This window comes from Pocillopora damicornis, chromosome 2 (genome assembly GCF_964200805.1).
Source record: "Pocillopora damicornis chromosome 2, jaPocDami1.2, whole genome shotgun sequence".
NCBI lineage: Eukaryota > Metazoa > Cnidaria > Anthozoa > Scleractinia > Pocilloporidae > Pocillopora > Pocillopora damicornis.
Window position 1 is genome coordinate 25,740,568 of NC_142671.1, and position 21,832 is coordinate 25,762,399.

At 37.1% G+C, this 21,832-nt stretch overlaps 2 protein-coding genes across 5 annotated transcripts; one reads left to right on the forward strand and one right to left on the reverse strand.

Moving 5' to 3' along the window:
- Window positions 1-4,591: 4,591 nt before the first annotated feature.
- LOC113680111 (endonuclease domain-containing 1 protein) lies at window positions 4,592-10,554 on the reverse strand. 3 transcript variants are annotated; one of them, XM_089198035.1, is made up of 5 exons: window positions 10,009-10,554; window positions 9,448-9,518; window positions 7,773-7,824; window positions 6,201-6,533; window positions 4,592-5,285 (listed from the first exon to the last, which is right to left on the reverse strand). In XM_089198035.1, the coding sequence occupies exons 2-5, from the start codon at window positions 9,475-9,477 to the stop codon at window positions 4,687-4,689; spliced, it is 1,014 nt and encodes a 337-aa protein (XP_089054161.1). In that variant the 5' UTR covers window positions 9,478-9,518; window positions 10,009-10,554; the 3' UTR covers window positions 4,592-4,686. The 3 variants fall into 3 exon arrangements, with proteins under 3 accessions (XP_089054161.1, XP_089054163.1, XP_027052910.2); XM_089198037.1 differs by having other exon boundaries at window positions 9,448-9,532; window positions 10,009-10,517; XM_027197109.2 differs by lacking the exons at window positions 9,448-9,518; window positions 10,009-10,554 and having other exon boundaries at window positions 7,773-8,604.
- A 2,355-nt stretch (window positions 10,555-12,909) lies between these two features.
- On the forward strand, window positions 12,910-20,469 carry LOC113680121 (cannabinoid receptor 1). 2 transcript variants are annotated; one of them, XM_089198038.1, is made up of 2 exons: window positions 12,910-13,263; window positions 17,323-20,469. In XM_089198038.1, the coding sequence occupies exons 1-2, from the start codon at window positions 13,255-13,257 to the stop codon at window positions 18,325-18,327; spliced, it is 1,014 nt and encodes a 337-aa protein (XP_089054164.1). In that variant the 5' UTR covers window positions 12,910-13,254; the 3' UTR covers window positions 18,328-20,469. The 2 variants fall into 2 exon arrangements, with proteins under 2 accessions (XP_089054164.1, XP_089054165.1); XM_089198039.1 differs by lacking the exon at window positions 12,910-13,263 and adding an exon at window positions 16,540-16,969.
- The last annotated feature ends 1,363 nt before the right edge of the window (window positions 20,470-21,832 follow it).

Consider the following 21,832-nt stretch of genomic DNA (forward strand, 5'->3'; position numbering starts at 1 on the left):
GCATTAACTTTCGAAATTCCTATCCTCGCAGTATGCAGGACGTTGTGGCATTGACCTGGTTCACACCGTAAATTTGATTTCTACTTCATTTTACTTTCAATCGTTATTTTTCCTTTCTTTTGCATTTACCTTCCATCTTATTTTCAGTTTTGATTTACTTTTTCTTTTATTTTTTATTCAATCTTAGAATAACTGTAAAATTTTGAGTGGTAGCCCTCGGTCACCATAGAAGTGTTAAATTTCCTTTCCGCTTAATCTACTATGAGTCGTGGCGGAGAGAGGAAGAGAAGATCTAGATTATTTCCAGGTGAATATTTGATGGCTATAGATGACTAATTAAGTATATTACTGATGAAATATCGGTCGGCAACAAGAAGGGAATTGAGTAGATCTGTTGAGTCAATTTAACTCTCTTTCAGAGACACTGAAGAGCAACGCTGGCAATACGAGTGAATGAAAATCATACTGGAATTTTTTCTTTGCTGGCTGTGTTGGATCAAGGACATGTCTTATTCATGAGCAAGATTTCTGATAAAGTTTTGTATCATGAAAAAAGAGATCCGGGTTCTAAGCCCTATGGTCTCTATTGTGCGACTTTTGATTTGAATTTCCCATCGATTTTAAATGTGGCTCACATAACATCTTTACTGGACACAGAAACTGAGAAGATTTTTATTTTTAACATTCTCGTTTATGTAATTACTATGAACTATCTATTGAGCTCTTTCTTTTGGACAGGGTAGACATGCGCAGATGAAAATTTCTTTTACTGGATTGATATTTGCGAAATACAAATTAACAAATATTATTGTTTTTTTAGAGGGCACGGTAACGAATCCTGCAATCTGATTGGTTCTTTACCCGGTCAGTATTTTCCTATCTCTGCCCACGGGCCACGGTAACGCTTTCGTGAGTCGCCGTGTACATCTCAACTTTCGTTGCCATTTTTCATAAATATACCTCGTTTTGCCCGCTGGGCAGTATTTTTAAGCAAACACATCGGTCACTACCTCAAGCCGACTTAAGAATCCTCTCTTTCTCTCTCTCAAATCAATTTAGTTGACAAAAAAATATTGGTTTCAGAATGAATTTGTATAGGCAATGGTGTCATTACGTCGGCTGAAAAGCTGCCTAAAAACCGTCTGCAATTGATTTTAATCATTCACAAAAAGTACTTAGAAAGTTAAAACGTGAGGTATTTGGTTACAGGTAAACTGAACAATGGAACTTTCATTCATTTAATGTCTGAATTTTCTCAAACAATTTGTTCGTAGTAAAAGAGCGAGCGAAGTTTTAATTTCAGTTCGACAATAAATATACGCTCTCGGTGAGTCTTTCAAAGTCCGTTCAATTTGACCATAAATTGCACAACAGAAACTGAAGGAATTTATTAAGAAAAGACCGCATTAAATCCCCTTGTGTCTCGTTGGAGTGTGCCGTTCGAATTCAGTTTTTGTGGAGGAAAGACCAGATTTACACACGACGTCGCAGCAAACAAACGAGCAAACTCTCACAACTTCAAAATAAAAAATTTGAATTTACTCACAATTACTTTCCTCGCCGTTTACTTAATGAACAGAGGTAAATCTTCGTACATGAATGAATCGTCGATGAGAGTGAATAATACTTTCCGTTATATCATTGATTGTTTTTGAAGAAAACATTGTCGTGACAGTCCTTGCCAAACTAGTTCCGTTGTTTTTCAAATCTTCTTGCGCTTTTTTTTTCTTACGCGCTCTCTAATTGACAGGTGTCAGATTGTGACAGATAGTTTTAAAAATAATGTTTCCAACTTTGTTTGGAAGCCTTTTAAATCACCTTCATCGTTACGGAAATGAAAATGTTTCGCTGAGGCATCTCTCTTAAATTTGCATCACTTCTATTTTAACTACCATTTACTCACTCAAAAATTGTTCAGTTTATGGAAGATCTTACCGTATTTACGGGCATAAATCATTCGGGTTCTTTCGGAAAGAATTTCGTCAAGTTTAAAAACAATAAATATGTTATTTACCGGCTAAGGGTCGGTCCGTATGGTGAAAAACTGTGACCTCGGTCTTGAAAATGCTGCCCTCGGCCTACGGCCTCGGGCAGTATTTTCAAGACCTCGGTCACAGTTTTTCACCATACGGACCTCCCAGCCGGCAAATAACATATATTTATTGTTTTTTTAGAGGGCACGGTAACGAATCCTGCAATCTGATTGGTTCTTTACCCGGTCAGTATTTTCCTATCTCTGCCCACGGGCCACGGTAACGTTTCGTGAGTCGCCGAGCCGTACATCCCAACTTTCGTTGTCATTTTTCATAAATATACCTCGTTTTCCAGCTGGGCAGTATTTTTAAGCAAACACGTCGGTCACTACCTCAAACCGATAAATAACTTATGAATCCTCTCTTTTCTCTCTATCAAATCACTTTGGTTGACAGAAAAATTTTGGTTTCAGAATGAATTTGAATAAACAATAGTGTCATTACGTTGGTTGACAAGCGGCCTAAAAACTGTCTGCAATTAATTTTAATCGTTCACAAAAAGTACCCAGAAAGTTGAAACGTGAGGTATTTGGTTACAGTTAAACTGAACGATGGAACTTTCATTCATTTAATATCTGAATTTTCTCGAGCAATTTGTTCGTAGTGAAAGAGCGAGCGAAGTTTTAATTTAAGTTCTACAACAAATATACGTTCCCGGTGAGTCTTTCCAATTCCGTTCAATTTAGACATTTGTACCGTAAATTGCACAACAGAAATTGAAGGAATTTTTTGAGTAAAGGCCGCATTAAATTCCCTTGTGTCTCGTTGGAGTGTGCCGTTCGAATTTATTTTTGTGAAGGAAATACCAGAGTCACACACGCCATTGCAGCAAACAAACGAGCAAACTCTCACAACTTCAAAATAAAAAAAATTGAATTTACTCACAATTACTTTCCTCGCCGTTTACTTAATGAACAGAGGTAAATCTTCGTACATGAATGAATGGTCGATGAGAATGAATAATACTTTCCGTTAGATCATTGACTGATTTTGAAGAAGACATTGTCGTGACAGCCCTTGCCAAACTAGTTCTGATGTTTTTCAAATGTTCCTACGATTTTTTTTTCTTGCGCGCTCTCTAATTGACAGGTGTCAGATTGTGGCAGATACTTGTAAAAATAATGTTTCAAAGTTTGTTTGGAAGCCTTTTAAATCATCTTTATCGTTACGGAAATGAAAATGTTTCGCTGAGGCATCTCTCTTTAATTTGCATCACCGCTATTTTAACTACCATTTACTCGCTCAAAAATTGTTCAGTTTATGGAAGATCTTGCCGTATTTACTGCCCTAAATCATTCGGGTTCTTTCGGAAAGAATTTCGTCAAGTTTAAAAAACAATAAATATGTTATTTACCGGCTAAGGGTCGGTCCGTATGGTGAAAAACTGTGACCTCGGTCTTGAAAATGCTGCCCTCGGCCTACGGCCTCGGGCAGTATTTTCAAGACCTCGGTCACAGTTTTTCACCATACGGACCTCCCAGCCGGCAAATAACATATATTTATTATTCTTATCAAATATCATTATAGAGTATAAATTTCGCATCTACAATGCTGAGGCGAATTTTTCAACAGAAATCAACCAAGTGATTTCACAAGATACAATTATTTCTTTCCGAGTAAGGTCTTGGGCTTGCGTAACAACAAACGGGGTGTTTGAACCAGTATCTGCCACCGTTAACCTGTGTGGCATATGAAGCACTTTACATATGAAACCAATCAGAGTAAGTTAAAAAATACATACATAGTGAAATTTGTAGGACATACGCCTTAGGAAACAATAGATGTGTTATCTGTTCGTTCGACTGGCCGATGATTTTACAATCAAATTTATTACGATTAAACCTTGATTTCAATAGAGTAACAAACTTACTTGCTAGGGCGCGGTATTTGTTGTGTTGGGTTTAACAACCTCATAACTATCTTTACACTGTACCTTACCAAGAAAATAAACGAACTTAAAACTAATTTTTAATATTGATAGAGTTTCAGGTGGAAGATGCACCATTTGTACAATTATAGTCAATAATTGATTGATTGATCAATAATCGGTTCAGGCTCACTGAAAATTTTTTTTAGTATAATTGCTTAGGAGCTTTAGAACTAAGTTGAAAATTATCGTTTTGATGTTGAAACCATTATGTTTCGCTCCTGCTATAATCACCTCGCGCATGGTGATTATAGCGAGATATGAAGCAATCCCCACCAATCAGGGAGCGCGAATCTCAGCGGAACAATTATACGGATGGTTACTATTATCGCCATAACGATTATTATGATTATTACCACGACCATAAGCAAAATGAAAATAGTATTAATTATGTATAAAGATAGGTAAGCGTGGCTTCATCGCGATATGAAGACACAGAAAATATAGAGAGCAAGAACGTTGCGTAAGCTAGCTTCTTGAGAGCCCTCCGAAAACTCCCAAGTACCACAAATTTCGATGAGTGCACAGTTAATGCAATGTAGCATTTTATCAAAGATGAGTAAGATGGCGAATAAGTGGCAGAATTATTGGATGAATAAATGAAATAAAGAATTAATAAAAACACAGCCTATCCAAACTACTCTTTTATTCGTTTTAATTGTTTATGAATTACATTTCATTATTTCATTCTCGACCTTGCTTAAACTTCCCTTATTGGCATCTTTATTAAGGAGGCAATGGCCGTTTCCGAAAATTGACATTATTTCCGGGGTTAGAGCATCCAGGATTTCCTGGAAACAAGGCGATTGCCGATCCACCAAAGCCTTGGACACCAGTAAGAAGAAAGCCTTTAAGCTGTGGAACTGTCACTTGAAACATGTTGGGTGCTGTTTTACTGAAAAGGTTATTTCCTATCACAGCAAAGGCTCCCACTACACCCGTCGAGGGAACGATGCAACATCCGGCTGTCCACATGGATCTTGGGATAGCAATGTTGTCGCCGGACGGTTTCATGAATTCAAGATCCTTCTGGGTTGCGCTCAGAGCTTCCTTCTCGATGTGAGCTTCCGAGATGCCTGTGATCAGGAACAAGTCACCGCCCTTTATGCTACACGTCTGGCTAGCGTAATTTCTTATTTCCTTTTCATACTGTAACCATGCTCCGCTGTTAAATTTCGTTTTCTGAGGGACAGCATTTGTGTACGTGAAAGTTGAAGCAAGGTGATCGTCAGTGAAGGAATATGTTTCTGCGGGAAGAAGGTGGCCCTTAGCATAGGTGGATTGGTCTTTATACGCTTTGTCGCTGGCTTGATGAGTGATCACAGCTGGAAAGTTAAAAAAATCAGAGAAAAACTTATTCTACGGGTCATGCACTTTACATTAGAATTCAGAAAAGTGTTCTTTTTGAAAATAAACAAACAAAAAACATTATTTGTTCATCGAAAAAAAAGACATAGCTCCCACACAGGCATGATGATTGAAAAGCCCATCTCTGAGTTCTTCTCTAGTCCGGAGTAAGAAGTCACTCTTGACGGCACGAAAAGTGTCTTCATTCGGTTTGTAAATCGTTGGCAAAGCTGATTTGAGAGTTTTAATCTATAACTCCATGTTTTTTTTTCGCACGATTCTGGAGAAAATATGAGATACATATTTTTAAGCTGTTGGACCTGCCGGTCTTGTCATTATTAATGGAAAATTTTTGTTTGCACTACGGCAAAATTGTGGTCATTCTCCTAATTCTCGTGAGAAGGGAAAAATTAATCAACGACAAATTTATGATTCCCATTGTGCAGCGAGAAACTTCTGATGCATTCCACCGACATTTCGATCATGGTATCTGCGCGAGTCCATGCACCCCTAGACAAACCAAAGCATGACTTTTTAAAATGACACTGAGGTAAAAATATCCAAGGCGAAAGAGTAACCCTGAATCATGATAACTGACTTCAGAACCCAGTGCATGCTAGCGCAAAAAAAAAACAGAAAAAAGGAAATATCTGTAAATGTCTGATGATGTGGAATGCATGTGTGGCTTTTTACCTCACGAGTCATAGTATTGGATCTATAAGTATCGCGCATGATTCCATGTAATTTGATAGAAACTGTTAGCTTTGAAATGGCGGATGGAAGACCGTGCGTAATGTCGTTTTACTTTTCCAATAAAATACTGGAATAAATAGTGGAAACTTACGTATTAACTCAAGAGAACATTACCTCAGAGAATCCATTACTTTGCTCACCTGGTTGTTCTTGCCGCCATTCGTCTCTAGTTCTATGGGCAGTACCGAACTGGCTCGCCTGTGCTTGCTTCACGACGTACGCTGAGTAGATCGGGATTCCATACTTGAGATCAAACATGGTTGAATAAAAGTAAGCAGGTTTTCCAGGAACTTGCTGACATATGTATCTGATGTTTGTGTGGTCTTTGCGAAATCCTGACGGAGGTAGGCTGCTGGCAAAAAAGGTTTTATAGCAAGTTTCGATCTTTCCAGAAACCTTAGACCTTCGACGTCTTATAAGCTGATGCTCGTTATGAATGTCTCCAGCCGCTTCCTTGCTCCAATCCCAGCCATCTTTTTGAGAGATATCAACATTGTTTAGACAATTTATTTAACAAACTAAAAAATCTAATTACATAAAAAAACAGATAAAAAGCTATCGGAATGAGGTAAATCGAACAGGAGTATTAAGGATCTCTAAAATACGGCACTGATAATATATACGCGTAATCAATAGTTTAACATATGATACGGGCGGATATTTTGCGAGTTGTGTAGTTTTTTTCCGAGCCCCGTACGACCAATGAACAAAATGTCCGCTTGTATAACATGTTAAACTTTTGAATAAGGGATTTCACATTCCACTACTATTTCGTTTCGTAGTCTTTTGGCTTCTAGTTTGTGAAATATACATCCTAAGGTCCATCTGAGTGTAGTATCGATCAAATTATTTATGGTCTGCATGAAAGACGGAAACAATACGAGCGAAACCGTTGAAGTGTTTCTTTATGACTTACAAAGAACTCTGATGTGTTTAAAAGTTCGTTGCTTTGAAAGTCAAACCTAAAAAACTGGAATAAAACCAAAGTTTTGATCTTTCATTGCAGTCATTTTGTTGCTTCGCTTTCCGTCAGTAATTTTCCCCTGCTCTACAATTTAATACTGTAGCACATTTTCTCATGACCTTATTCGATAAAATGACAGTGGTGGAATGATAATGGCTGTTATCACTGATTTAAAAATGGACGATAAAAGATAGTTCAAAATCATCCTTGGCTAGAATGTGAATGTCACCGCTGTCAGAATGTCAAATAAACCAAACTTGTTTCAACTTATTCTGGATTTTTCATCATAGCAAATGTGCTGCCTCTTTTTAAAATTGGAATAAAGAATGGTTGGGGGAAAGAGAGGACGAGATTAATATCGATTTACAAATCCCCTAACCGCCGTTCATTTAACTCAATTTCGGATCTTCGTCATTCTGAGCTGTCTTTCTAAACAGAATCTCATCGCTAGTGGAGAGACCCGGAGAGGCCCGCTAGTTGCCAAGGCATCAGAGTCGTAGGGAATAATTTAAATCTTTCTGTTAAGTTACGAAAACCGAAACTTAATTCTTAAAGCACCAACGTAGAGAATACAGCGACCAACAATCAATGATGATGCCCTTTACAATTTGAGCTCCTAAACAGACAAAGCCCAGATTGCAAGCCATAATGTTGAGCCGATCTGATCTCCGCAGTGAGAGATTTATTTGTATTGTCATATAGAAGTAACTTCCTCAATATATCAATAAAAGTAAACATTAATTCTCACCTTTAATCTGGATGTTATGGAGACTTGTTGTCGTTTTGGCACGAGTGTAGGTCTGGAAAACAGTTGTGATAATCAAATAGTGTAAAACTGAGGTAAGTAAACTCATCTCAAGCGGTTTGTCTAGAACAGTTCCGTTGAAAGCGAATTTTCTTTTGTGTCTTCAAGTCAAGAGACTTAGCTTAAAGATACTCGACATTATAAATAATTGACACGGTGAAGTCACGCCCATCAAAATGCTAGCGCATGTCCCACAATTCATTTACGATGAACTCACCCAACTTCCCATTAATGGCGACTGGTGATTAACCTGTCGGATATGTTTTATCATAATTGGCTCGCTAAAGACAAGGCTATTCAATACTCTATCAACGTTGAACGCAAATTTCTCGGTTTTTTGAGTTTTCATATTTGAAGCTTTTCATCAGGATACAATATCATGTCCAGTGAATTCCAAAGATACCTGGTTCGCACGAACTCAGAAGAGAAAAAGAGGATGAAGCGAAACCACGGTCAATGATCTCCATATCAAATATCGGTCTGGTTTCCGGCGTTCGATTTCTAAATCACTTTAAACCGTACCGTCCCTTCCAATTCTCATAACATATATATAAATGTCCTTCCACCTCTCTAACACTAAGTATCATTGATTAATTGGCACACAGATACATGAATCAAGACAACATGGGCTCGCGTAGACAACACCTTCTTCTACAAAATCTCCACCATTTCATAAAAATAATGGGCGATAAGGTTAACCGAATATAGGGACGAGTAAATGCCCCTATGCAAAAATTAAAGTTTAAAATGATTTACTGCAGTGATTGGCAGGGAAACCTGGGCAGAATAATTGTAACGAAATTCTCGAATATAAGTCATTATTCAGTCTTCAAAAGTTATTTTTCTTTGATCTTGCATAGTGAAAAGGGCTAGAGTCTGCTTTTAGTTGTCTTTGCCTTGTACCAAAATGGGATATTATACCAAGAAATGAAAACTATGGCTGAATGTTAAACTATTATAATGGTGGCTTGCAGTTGAGCGTTCATGATTGTCGCTTGCTTGTTTTGTTCACTTAATTGTCTTATCTTTTAGTGCTTCACGTTGACTTCACTCTTTTGCCCATTATTACCAATTATGGCAAAAGCACCTACAACGTTACTGTTTGATTGAACAAAACAAACTGATGTCCACATGGAGTTTGGTATGATTATGACTTGGTGGCACTTTAGTTAACACCTGTCCTACTTGTATTTGAATGCCAGTTTCTGACTGGCTCAGATGCCAGAGTTAAAGCAATTGTGCAAGTGAAAGTGGAACGTAAATGAATCTCAGCGAATGAAAATGACTGTGCAGGAAGTAAGTGACCTTTGTGGATGAAGTGGACTTCACGGTACATCTTTGTGCTTCCTTGGCTACATTTTGGAATACCTTGAGTAAACAAATTGAATAACTGAAAAAGTCCATGACCAGAAGTCCAAACGAAACTTGCGCAAAACGACTTAGAGAAAGCAAATATTGGGTTCGCGAGGAAAACTTAATTTATTCTCCGCCTTAGATATCTTGAAAAAACATGAACGATGAAATTACTAAGTACTAAAAAAGCAACAATTAAAAAGAGAGCTGTAAGAATGTTTTCAAATAATACCATCACAAATTAGAACAAGAAAGAATGACGTGCCTCATCCAACCTTTCACACGCTCTTTTCATTATCTTGCACTGACGAAACTGTAATTCTTGTTACCAACCGTCTGTTGAAAGAAGGCTACTAAAGTAAAAATAACGACGAAAAATATTCACAGAAGAATTAATCTTTAATTCACGAAACATAACGAGAACACCGTGTCTTTGTTAAGTTAACTCCTTTTCAACTTAAAAGATGTACAACATTTCACTGACGAGGCCGACAGGAAAAAATGGTTAGTTTACATCGCTCTCCATAATTTCAAACAACACATAAGAAAATAATTAAAGTATAAAAGCTTAATGTATCGCATCTACTGCCCTAAAATGAGAAAATGCATGGATAAGAAAAATATTGATCGGCGTTTCATAATGATCTCATAAGAAGTTGAATCACTCGCTTTTCTTGGTTTTTGGTTATTCACTATTTTTGAGTGCTTGTCATAGTTTCTGAGGGGTTAATTGACTTTTTCGTTACTTTAAGGTTATTAAATATTTACCGACCATGTCGACTTTATTTGCAAATAAAAGGTAAAAATTGTACAAAATTTCACTTACCTGGAGGAAACTAACAGAAGGCAATTATCTAATCGGAATATCTGTAAAGCTTGTATTCGGAGTCAACAACAAGGCCATACGTTACTCCGTTGTGAATAAATGTCGACGAAGACACTCCATTGCCAAAATCCCACAAATAAAACGAGGAACCTTAAACGACCTCAACTGAAGAAAGGTACACTCACATGGTTTAAAAAAATATATCCGGTTTCACCCATCGTTATTAAATGATTTCCACGTGTATCTTCGTCATTCTGAAACTGCCTACTCGACGTATCAAGGTGTACTACGGTTTACTGTTGTAGATTAAGAATGTCAAACTTGAACGAATGATACCTTTTGCTTTTTGATTTCCTTGAAGAATAAAATGTGCGACTCGTCACGAGAAATATGTGATAAAGTGAATGTAAAGACAATCTGGCAGGCTTAATCATGGGAAGTGAGGGAAATGACACTGCAGCCTCGCTCTTGTTTATAAGGGACGATAAGAACACAGAAGCGTTTTGAAAGGAACCACACGAAGTTTTTCAGGGAGGACACCCGTGTATAATGACATGCAAGCGGGTAAAATAGCACTTGGTTGAAATGGCTCATTGACCTACTGCGTGTACTAGGGCACCAGTATTTTGTCGTACTTAACAGAAGCATTTGTGAAATTTTAAACAACGCAAGCTGCTGAAAACAGTTGGACGTGCAAATCTCAATTATAGTTAGGTATGGAAATAGTAAGCTTTAAAACTTTTTGAAGCTACTTCCCATAGGTGTTACAGGCTGAAATACTGCAAAAAAACTTTCTCTAATCTTTTATTTACATATTCTATATTGGTGTGAAATATACTGAAGAAATGTAAAATGGTTTCCGTGTTTACATAGCTTGATGTAAACACGCGGGAGGTTGGGAGAACACGAACACATTTCTTTTATAAAATAACTAATGAAAGAGGAACGAAAACCGTGTTTACATACTCATGTAAAATGGTTTTATGGCCAATCAGAGCGCGCGTACTATTTGAATTATTTTATAAAGCTAAATCAAAAGAAATTAAACGAGCTTAACATTGCTCGAGATTGCCATCAAATGTGTAATCTAAAGTATTAAATTTGTTGGGTATCCACAAGTTTTGCAACAAAGTTAGTTCTCCTCAGCAGAAGCTTAGTATATTTGTAGTACAAATTATTATTCAGCATCTTAGGTAAGAGGGAATCCGTGTTAATTTCGTTCATCATAATACTGTTAGCGACGGCTCCGTACTGACGGCTTCTTATTATAAGAGAGGATTGAAATGCTTTGCTCACCACTCTGGTCATTTGTCCATTACGGAAAAATATGACCTCAAATCAAAAGCTTTTCCTGATGCGGGAATTAGTAACGCACTAAAATGAAGACGTCGTCCCAGCTTTTTAGTTATGTGATTGTGGTTAAGAGGTACGACGCATGAACTGTCAACACTAAAGCGAAACGCATCAAAGCCGTATGTCGCATTGTTATTTATCATATAAACTACGGTGTTCTACAAGGATTCCCAGCTATGAGAAAAGCCGTACCAATACCCATGAAAAAATACGATAATTTTTCAATCAGCTGCTAACACGTCATTCCCCACTTTTTCTCCACTCTCTTTTGTTGATGAATGAATGGCAAAGCCTTCACCATTCTCAATTCAAGGTCATTTGTCGAAATTTTTTCGGATTATGGCTGTTAAAATGTAATTTGTATCGCTTACAGAGAGAGAAATTTTCTAGGAAGGGGAGGAAATAAAAAACCCCAAAAAATAAAAAAAAACCAAAGTTACTTTCTCAGCGGCTTTGGTAATGGCATTTCTCGTGGCTGAGTACGAAAATAGACAACTGGAAGATTTGCCACAGGCCAATTTGGCCGTGTAACTGAAAAGATTCCTTCTGTCGGTAAAGAAAAAGTCAATAACTTTGAATTTTGTAAATTAAAAGTTACGCCCATTGTTTGTTTTTGTAACGATTCAACGCGAAAGGAAAAGTGTATAGAGAGGACTCGCAGAGTTCGTAAATAAGTTTTGAAAAATGTCGGCGATGAAGTCGCAAAATATGGTTGAAGACAGTAAAAACAATAGAGAAAAAAGACTCTCGTGGGTTTCATGTCCTACAAACATAGTTATTCTCGATCCTCATTGGAGCAAAATCTCTTTGCCCTAAGAAATCCATTGTTGACCAAGCCTCTAGGTTAAGGACGGCTTGATATTAGCCATCTTGACCCACTCTTGGTCAGTAACGCATATTTATTGTTACTTTTCTCCGTTTGTTCTAATAAAATATTCATCTCCCCCGTGAAATTTATTTATCACTCATTTCATCCATTATACCAGTTTCACGTATGATCAATATCTCTTGCACTAAGAATAGCTTAAAAAATTAACCCGTGTTACGCAGATCAAAATGAATGATAGATTGGCAGATGGGGAGCACATGTTTTTTTGTAAAGGAACATATCATTCTTGATCGAAGCTTTCAGAAGCTTTGCAGTGCACATGATTAACTATGAAGAATGAGAATTGGTAAAGGAAGGAAAAATCTGAACGCATTCTTCTGGTATTTTCTTCGCTTTGATTTTAGCGCGTGTGACTTTCAGTAGGGATTAAAATTTAGTCAGCAGCAGAACATCTGGTGTCAAGTATAATGCCATTCATGTGTAAAGAACGCAGGCGGTAAACTTGTCAGTATAGTGATTAGTTTCCTAGACAAACATTTCAGAAACGTACGCGTCCTGAAAGAATTTCGTGTAGTAAACAAAGAAAAAAACCTCTGCGCTAAATTCAGAATTGAAGTAAATTGCTTTCATTTGTTTTAACTCCCACAAGCTGGCATATTCTAAATCAGATAAACTCTCTAATCAAATCAGCAAAAGTTTTTCCATATAATGATCTGAAAAATGAAAGGCAGGCCCTTTGAGCAGGTTGGTCGGTAATGTCAAACCGCTTCACCAAACAAATTCGAAATACAACACAAAAATGGTATTTGTGTAGTTAAAAAAAATTGACATCAAGGGAAGTAATCGTGAAAGGTGAAAGATAAACATTGGTCATCACTGAATATTCAGCTGCAAAACCAGGGTGATAAGAATTTTGATTTGGTTTTGGGTTCAAGCGCACTTTGGCTTCCTCGATCATTGGTATATTGGTGAGTAGAACAAAGCCTCTGCATTTGAACAGCTGACACCAGAGTTGGGTCGCCCTTGGAAAAAAATACGCCAGAAAGAATAAAAAAGAAAGTGTAATGGAGCTGGTAAGTTTACTGCATTGAAAAAGACACCATTCATTAATAATACATCAAGGATTGTCCGTTGATTTTCAGATATACATTTCATTCCCATTACCTCGGAGAGAAACAACACTGTTATTCAAGCACTTCAACTAGGCTAAGTTAATAAATTGATGTTTTCAATGAAATATAACTAAATCCTTGAAATAACTAGGCTGCCTCCTGGTGATTTTAAAATGTCTTTTATTCGGTTTCTTTTCCTAGTGTAACATCAAAATCCACAGCCTTGATGCTTGGCGTTTCTGCCGAATTATATAAGTTCGCAGACTTTTAAAGAAATTATCATTTTTTGTTCTCCGCAGGAACGTTTTTTCGGAATCCTGATTATTAGCTCATTCGCAATTTTATATTTAAGCAATTATATCCCAACTTGTTGTACGGGAAGCAACAAGATTACGTTTCATTAAAAATAGGAAAGACGTGCCGAAGTTCGTGCAAATAATGTCCGCCAATGAGCAAGTTTGTGTGCGTTTAAATATCACACCCAACAAGAAGTTTTCATCAGTGGTTTTTAAAATTGTTTCAGAATACAGAACACCCTCGAGATCTGTTTTTGCTTTATAACGTAATGTCCTCGGGTAGATTAGTCATTCCTCTAAAAATTAGTAGTTATTCGCAATAAATGGAACTTAGAATTTTTTCATGCCCTCCGTCTGGGGTGATCCCATCTCCTCTTTTAATTCTGGATTTTTAAGCTGAGAATATTCACCCCCGAGCAGCCAAAGAGTCAAAATCACGTGTCACAAGTTTAATTTTCGACCATGTTTAGGTATAATAAAAGAAAATCTGGTATCTGTGCGGTATACACTTCAGTGTCGGTGAAAGTAGTAGATATTTACCTCCAATTATTTAAATAATTGACAGAAATTAGACCATTTCGAAAACGTGCTCTCCAGTTTCATAGTTATCTCAATGAGTCGTAAGAGCCGATTTCTGTGAGGCTGCTACTGTATATAATAAAGTTCGAATATAACACGCGCTGTCATTGGTTGAAAGAGCGTGCTCTATCAGAGTGCTCTATTGATGGTTTGACATTTTAGACAGCCTTGGTCTTGTTCAACTAATCAGATTGGCTTATTGTAGCGTGCTCTATGAGAGTATAGAGCATGCTGACGACACTGTTGTTCGCTTTAAAATTAAAGTTTGTTTAAAATTGAAAGTAATACATGGGGAATTTAACGGATTCTTTCTTATGAAACAAATAGAGAAGCCCTGACTGTGCTCTGTTTTGTTGATTCAGTAACAGCAGCTAGAGGAAAAAAGAATTAAAATGTTTTTGCTAAAGAACTACTGATTTAGAGCAGTATCACTCACAAAATAACCACCGCGTTTGGTTTGTTCACTCATCAAATTTGTCAACAAAAGTGACAGAGATAAAAATAAAAATTTTGGTAATCATTTTTTGATATCATTCGTATCCTTATTTTCGAGGGGTAAGTTGATCTCTCAGTCATACTGTAATTGTAGTCATTGCATGATTTTGACGCACTTTTGTTAAAAGGTTTCGTCTAATATTAATAGTCAGGCGTGCATGGCGAGAGAAAGAATATTTGTCTTATATTTCCCTTTTATCATACCTTTTTTAGTTTAAATGTTTATTACAAAAGAACCATGAAATGAAGAAAGTACACAAATTTTTATTGAATTTTAATAAACCTACATGCAAATTATTAGATAAATAAGAACATAAATAAATGGGAAAAAAATAAAAACTCTATATTTTAATATGAAGGTTCGCGATCCAAGATCGATGCCCCTCATTAACCTTAAGCTCGGAAGCTTCTGCAGTTGGGAATACGATATTCTTAACGAACGTTTGACGGAGAATTAAGTTACTACATATAGATTATAACTTTTACCTCAATGTATTCCTTCTTTCCCACCTTCGCTGGTTGATACCCGCCTTACAAAATCTGTTTTTTCGCAAAAATGAAAAGAATACTTTTCATAAGGCTGTGTGTCTACCCAAATAAGTAATGTATGCGTACGTAAAGCTTATTTCAGCAGTGTGAATTCGGTCATCTGACATCTAACACGCGAACGTGTATGGATTTAAACTCTCGAAATGGTGGAGTCTGGAAAACTGAAGTTATTATTTTTTTGGAATCATTTTTCGATGTTTTTTAAATATGGTGTGAAAAACGATTTGAAAAAACATATCTTCGAAAACATATAAACACACACCTCTTGAGAAAAGGTCACATGGAAATTTTCGATTATATATCTGATGAGAAGACAAAAACGAAAAGGTGAAATGAGTCCCAACGGATCCATTATAGATGAAGACTTTTGTATGCATGTTAATAATACTAAAAGACACGCATTGCAAGTTATTATCAAAGTTTGGATTCGTTTTTCAGTTTTCATATCGTGTTCTTAGATCATGGGATGACACCTACTATACAACTCAGATGTCGAAGAAAGACGTTTGTGGCTGTGAATGTAGTAAAAGACGATGGAACTAATTATTCATTTCAATAAGTTTGGTTTCACAAAGTCGCAGCTGTTTGTTGAGACAAGATGGCTTTGAGGTTTTTCTAGTGTTTTGAGGTTAATGGAAAATTTTTAATTGACGGAAGTGATAATCTAGAGAAAAATTAAAGGAAATGTTGACCACTGAACAATTGTTACGAATTAGTTGCATTCGAAAATAGAAAAGTCTTTAAAGCCACAGACTGAAGGTAAGGAGGATGTTTTCTGTTCTTGTTGAAATTTGCTTGCGTACACGATTTCATTCGCCGGATAAAAAAATACACTCTGGAGTCATTTCAGTTGTCCTCCCTCCCCCCCCCCCCCCCAAAAAAAAAAAAAAAAAAAGAAAAAAAAAATTAATCGAATAGTACTATAGACTTATGGAGCCTTAAATGACAGATGCAAGGACGCTTTTAGACCAAGGGAAATTGTCACTTAAAATAAGGAGATCTTGGGAATTCTCTTGTATACAAGTACTTCAGATGGGTTGCGAGTCATTGAATCATAGAGTATAAACCTCGATATCATTTCTCTTGTTTTTCTCGAAATTTACTCAGTGTTGCCTCTTCTTTTGGCTGACTCAACTCTGTGTAAGGTTTTATGAAGCAATTTGAGATCTAGAAAGAAAATGTCATTAAAAGGCTGGTTGATCGGTGAAAATTCCAAGTCCTGAATAATTTCAGATTTTATTTTGACAGAACATTTCATGAAGAGATTGCTCTTGTTTCACGACTAGGTTTTTTATCTTGACATTTACATCAAAGTGGAAATTGCACAAAAAAGGCGTCGCCGACATCCAGCTTGTGGTTGAGTAAATCCTGAAAGCTTTTTCTTGATAGCAGCACAAGGGGAAAACAAACTGTGACATTTCAATAAGAGCTAATGGCAGATATGGAAACATTGCGAAATATGACGTGCAAACTTTTTTCAGGTTTTCATTCTTAATACATCTTGACAATGATGAAGGCTTTGAAGAAATAATCAAACCGTGACTGTGACTGTGAGAGACTGTGACTGTGAGATTTGGGCCCTTAGTAATATTGAGTTTTTCGGTGAAAGTAAATTTCACTTTTAGCCTTTTTTAGATCCGAGACGTGTTAAAGTAATTTTTAGAAAATATTGTGTTTATAAAAACTTTTAAGGAGGTCTACCGGTCATGAAGAATTATTTTATCCAATATACAGAAACATGTTAAATGGTGAGATTTAAATTTATCTGAAAGAGGTGTAAGGATAGCTTTCAATATCGTGCAGACAATGCCATGGTTTGAATGAATATAAATGAATTAGAGTAACCTCGTGGAATAGCACAGAGCTATCTTTGTACAGTAAAATCTTCCTAAATTTCTTCCCAACTCTGTGGAACCTGTACAGTTTGTAATTCTGAAGAATTTTATAGGCTGAACTATAAATGCAACGTTCAGGCAAGTTACTTCCAGTGACTTGTGACATTTATCAGAGTTATTGCCTATTTATTTCAAATTAAATTGTGCTTCTTCATAGATAGCGAGAGCTATTGAAACAAAATACATTGCGTTGGTTTTTCTTGCAGAAGATGGCAGATAACTCAACTATGATTTCAAATCGCACAAGTCAATTGAGCTGCGGTCAAGAAATACTGGAAGGCGAGTCCTATCACTATGATCTAAACATCTCAATTATCGTGATAAACACACCGTTTGCCATATTTGCAGTCCTTAGCAATCTTTTGGTGATAAGCACAATCTGTAAGTCTCAGGAACTTCGAGTCCCTGCCAACATTCTTCTCTCTAGTTTGGCCGTAACAGATCTACTAGTTGGCTTGATTACTCAGCCTCTGTTTGTTACATGGCGCTTGATGTTGCACTACCCATCAACCATCTGTAACTCCGAAGTTGTTCATTCTCTGTATGAAGCTTTCCTTCATTTGTGCACGGGTGGCTCTTTCCTATGTCTCGCATACCTCAGTACCGACCGTTTCCTGGCGGTATCCAAGCCTTTGCATTATCGCGCTAAAGTTACTACAACACAGGCCGCGCGTAATATGATCATACTGTGGGTTGTATGGATTGGTATCGTTGTGCTCCGCTACTCGGGTATTGACGAAGAAACCAATCAAGCCATTACCTCGGTCATCGCCGGCACTCTGGTGCTGTATCTTCTTGCTGCTCAGATAGCCTTGATTATCAGCATCAAGCGAAACAGTATTCATGCCCTGCATTCAGAGGAAAACACCGCCAATATCGCCTCTAAAAGAGAAGCAAGAGTTGCGTTAACCATTGTTTACATTTTCTTAGCTCTCCTGGTTTTCCTCCTTCCCGCTGTTGTTGTGCAAATTGTTCTGGGATTCACCAGTAGCAATCAGAGTAAAACTGAATTGAACTTAGCCATTTCAGCTCTTCTGATAAACTCTTCTGCAAACCCACTCATCTACTTTTGGAGGAGCCGAGACATGCGCAAAGCAGCGCGTAATCTTTTCCTAGGCCCTGCAACCAACACTGGAGCAGCCGAAAGCATTGGGTCGTCTGATAGAAATAGCGGTGGTAACAGTGAAAGGTCTCTTGAGGATGCTGTGTAGATCAACTGAAAAATTATATATGTTGAAAAATATAGATGAAGCAACTTTCTGAAAACCAGACCTTTCACTTTGCGAGTGTTGTTATTTTCAGAGTTAAGGTTCTCCAATTCACCTTTTGGGCTTTAGATTTCACGTGTAGTATCACGTGACTTTTGATGTAAACAAACCCTGAAAGTTCGGACATTGAGTTGAGCTCGCAGCACATGTGTCTGAACTTCGGCTTTGGAAATTTTTCTTAAATAACTTCCCACTTTCAAGAAGCGTCCCTTCGCTCAAAATTGACATCTTTCTTTTGTCATTTGTCTGACAATCTACGCACTAAACACCCTGAAAATACCTGATCAGATACATCACTGTACGCAGAACTAGTTCAATTATTCCATGCCGCAACGCCTCCTGTAACATTCTTCGCATCTGCTTCAACGGCAGCGAAATGACAACTTGCTTAATAAACGATCAAATAAATAACAAAAGAAAGATGTCAATTTTGAGCGTAGAGACGCTTCTTGAAGGTGGGAAGTTCACCTTCACAAGGACACAATTTAACGACAAGAACAGCAATGGTCACCAAGGGCAAACCTGAGGCTCAGAATAATTAAAAAAATTGCTTTGAACTTCTTTTAGAAATTTATTGGATTGAAAAAAAATAGTGTGAAACAATTCATGATATGTTGAAGATAAAACCTCTCCTGCACTATTAATATGTATGCAGTAGTATAGGATAAGTCTGATATCTGAGTAAACCTTGTCACCTGCTGATATAAACCGTAAAGTGTCAAGTCCATTCAGGTAATGTATGACATGGTGTAACATAAACATGTCAGGTAGTAATTTATGTTTTTCTTTAAGTAATGTAAATACGCCTAATGATTTAAGAAATTGTATTCTCAATACCTTCTTAAACATGCTGTTTACGTTTAAAGTGACTAGCAGCGATCACTTAGCAACATTGTCATTCTTCTTTAATTGTTATAATATATTTAAGTTTAATTCGACTGACGTGAGTAATTTGCATATCAAAATTATCTTTAGTTCCGTACATGTGTTCTGCATCCGGTGTCGTCGATTGTCGACTGCTAAATGGCAGACTTACATGTGTATTTTGAGAAGAGCAATCAACTTTCACTTTTCTTGAACAGTGAGGTCTGACTTGAAATGGACGGAATACAGCCTGAAGTCCTTGTTGTGCTTCTTTATCTGTCGTTAATTTACGAAATTATCACTGGCGTGAGGATACGAGGACAACAATCATATGAAAAGATGAGGAAAGCGTCGGTCAGAATTGGAAAGCCGTCATTCGGCAACAGTCGCTTGACGAACACAAGACCTGATACGCGACCAGCGGAGAATCTCAATCAAACATATCGACATTTTGTGCAGATGAGGATTTTGGCGAGAGACTAGACTACTGTGAAATCTGAAAAGTCGTATTTACCCTTGGCTTTATATTGGAAGAAAGAGAATCACCGAATCAACTATCGCATGATGATAGAGCTGTGCTTGAGCTTTGGGGTTACATCCATGTTAATAAGATCAGCCTTCATGAAAACTGAAAACGCATACTTAAAGATCCATTGTGAATCAGGATTCGCCTTCTGTTGAGAACACAATAAACTTTGGTCATTTGAAAACATCTGTGAGTCGGTATTAAGAACGCCTATACATATTTTTGTAAATCATTCTATTACTCGACGTCATCTAATATCACGTAAAGTTTGTCGATTCAAAAGAATTCGTAATTCAGCGTTCTGAACCCTAAGAAAGCTAATTTCCCAAAAAGTCAAGTTTTTTAAAGATAAGCCGACATCAACAATCCGCCCATCGTACTGTATGTAGCTCTTATGATCACAGTAAATAAGTGAATATGTTTACACAGTACATTTCTGATGTTTTTCAGCGTTCACCTGTACATGTACATTATACATTTACATGTATAATTAATAATTATGTAACAGCTTTCTTATGAGTGCTTTAAATTTTATTCTTCTGAGGCTATTTATTCTACTCTCTTACTCAATACTCGCTTAACGCTTTACTTGTAGGGTGTAATACATAAATATTTGTAATAGAAGTTTATCATTGTACATCGCGGAACCGATTCAACGTACCATGACAAAATTTCGTAACACGTATGACTAGGCTTTCGCCTGGTTCCTTTGTTTTGTTTTCTGGTTTTATTTTGTTGTTTTTTTTTTATTTTTATAGCGGAGAGTTTAGATTTCCACCTTCTTTTTCCTTCATTGTTTTCAAGCTGATGAAGCTTACTAAAACGTTCGTACCTCAGGGGCTAACTACCCATCATGGAAGCCAGAGAGAATAATCAAGGTGTCATAGCAAGATTGTGGAGTTTTTGCCACCTGCTTTGCAGCATTGGAAGTGATGTGAAAATACTTGCATCTAAGTTTTTAAACGGGATTTTTTATTTTCTTCGTGACTTATAAACTGCTGCACTGTTGCATTTTTTTCTCCAGCATGAAGGAATTTTCATTTCGGCATAGATTGAATGGGGACAGTGTAAATGTCAAAGTTGTTGCCTGTCTAAAACCTCAGAAAGTGATTAAAGTTACATTGCAAGTAATCCAAAAGCAACAGGAATTGTTAACGGTATAAATATGAAGCAAAAAAAATTCCCAAAAACATAGACGCGTAATCGAGAAAGTGCCTCAGGGCAGTAAAATAGAACACACACCCTAAACACTTTACTTTGCAATGCATCAGCAATTCTTCAGGAAAATTATCCAAGCCTCATTACAAGGAGTTTTACGTCGCTTGAAATGTTCCTTTTCAATGTCCAAAAAGTCACAAATGCTTTTCAGTTCCGTAATGCTAAATTTCGTGCTTAATTTTCCATCCGCAGTTAGCTGGCACAAGTTGTATGACATGTATGTGATCAGATGTCGTAGCTGTAGGTTGCTGAATACCGCTTCTTTTTTACATGAAATGTCACACTCGAGTTCCTTTGTCTGTTCTTCATTCAAAACTTTTTCTTCTTATTTCCAGCTGAGCAATACAGGCCAAAGAGCCGTGTTTCTTTATTGTTGCCACTAGGCGAGAAAAATATGCTACGATTTGCTGCAACTGAGAGCTGAGACAGTCAGCTCCAATAAGTAAGCAGTCACCCTTAACAATCTCTTTCTCTCTGCATTTTACGAGAAACTTGCGTCAACGATGCCTTGTAGCTCTTTTTTAGTAGCTCAGCATTAATAGCTCTGTATCCGTGGTTCTGTATAAGTATGTTCTGTACTAGTAGTTCCATATCAGTAGCTCTGTATCATTAGCTCTCTAGCTCCGTATTAGTGTCAGAAGCTCCATATTACTAGATCCACATCAGTAACTATGCATCAGTAGCGCGGTATTAGTAGCTTAGTATCACTACCTAATGTCTCAGGGCCCCTCTAACAGTAGCTCAGTATCAGTAGTTCTGCGTTTGTAGCTCTGTTTGACTAGATCCCTTATTCATATCTCGGTAACGATAGCTCGTAATTATTAGCTCGGTATCAGTAGT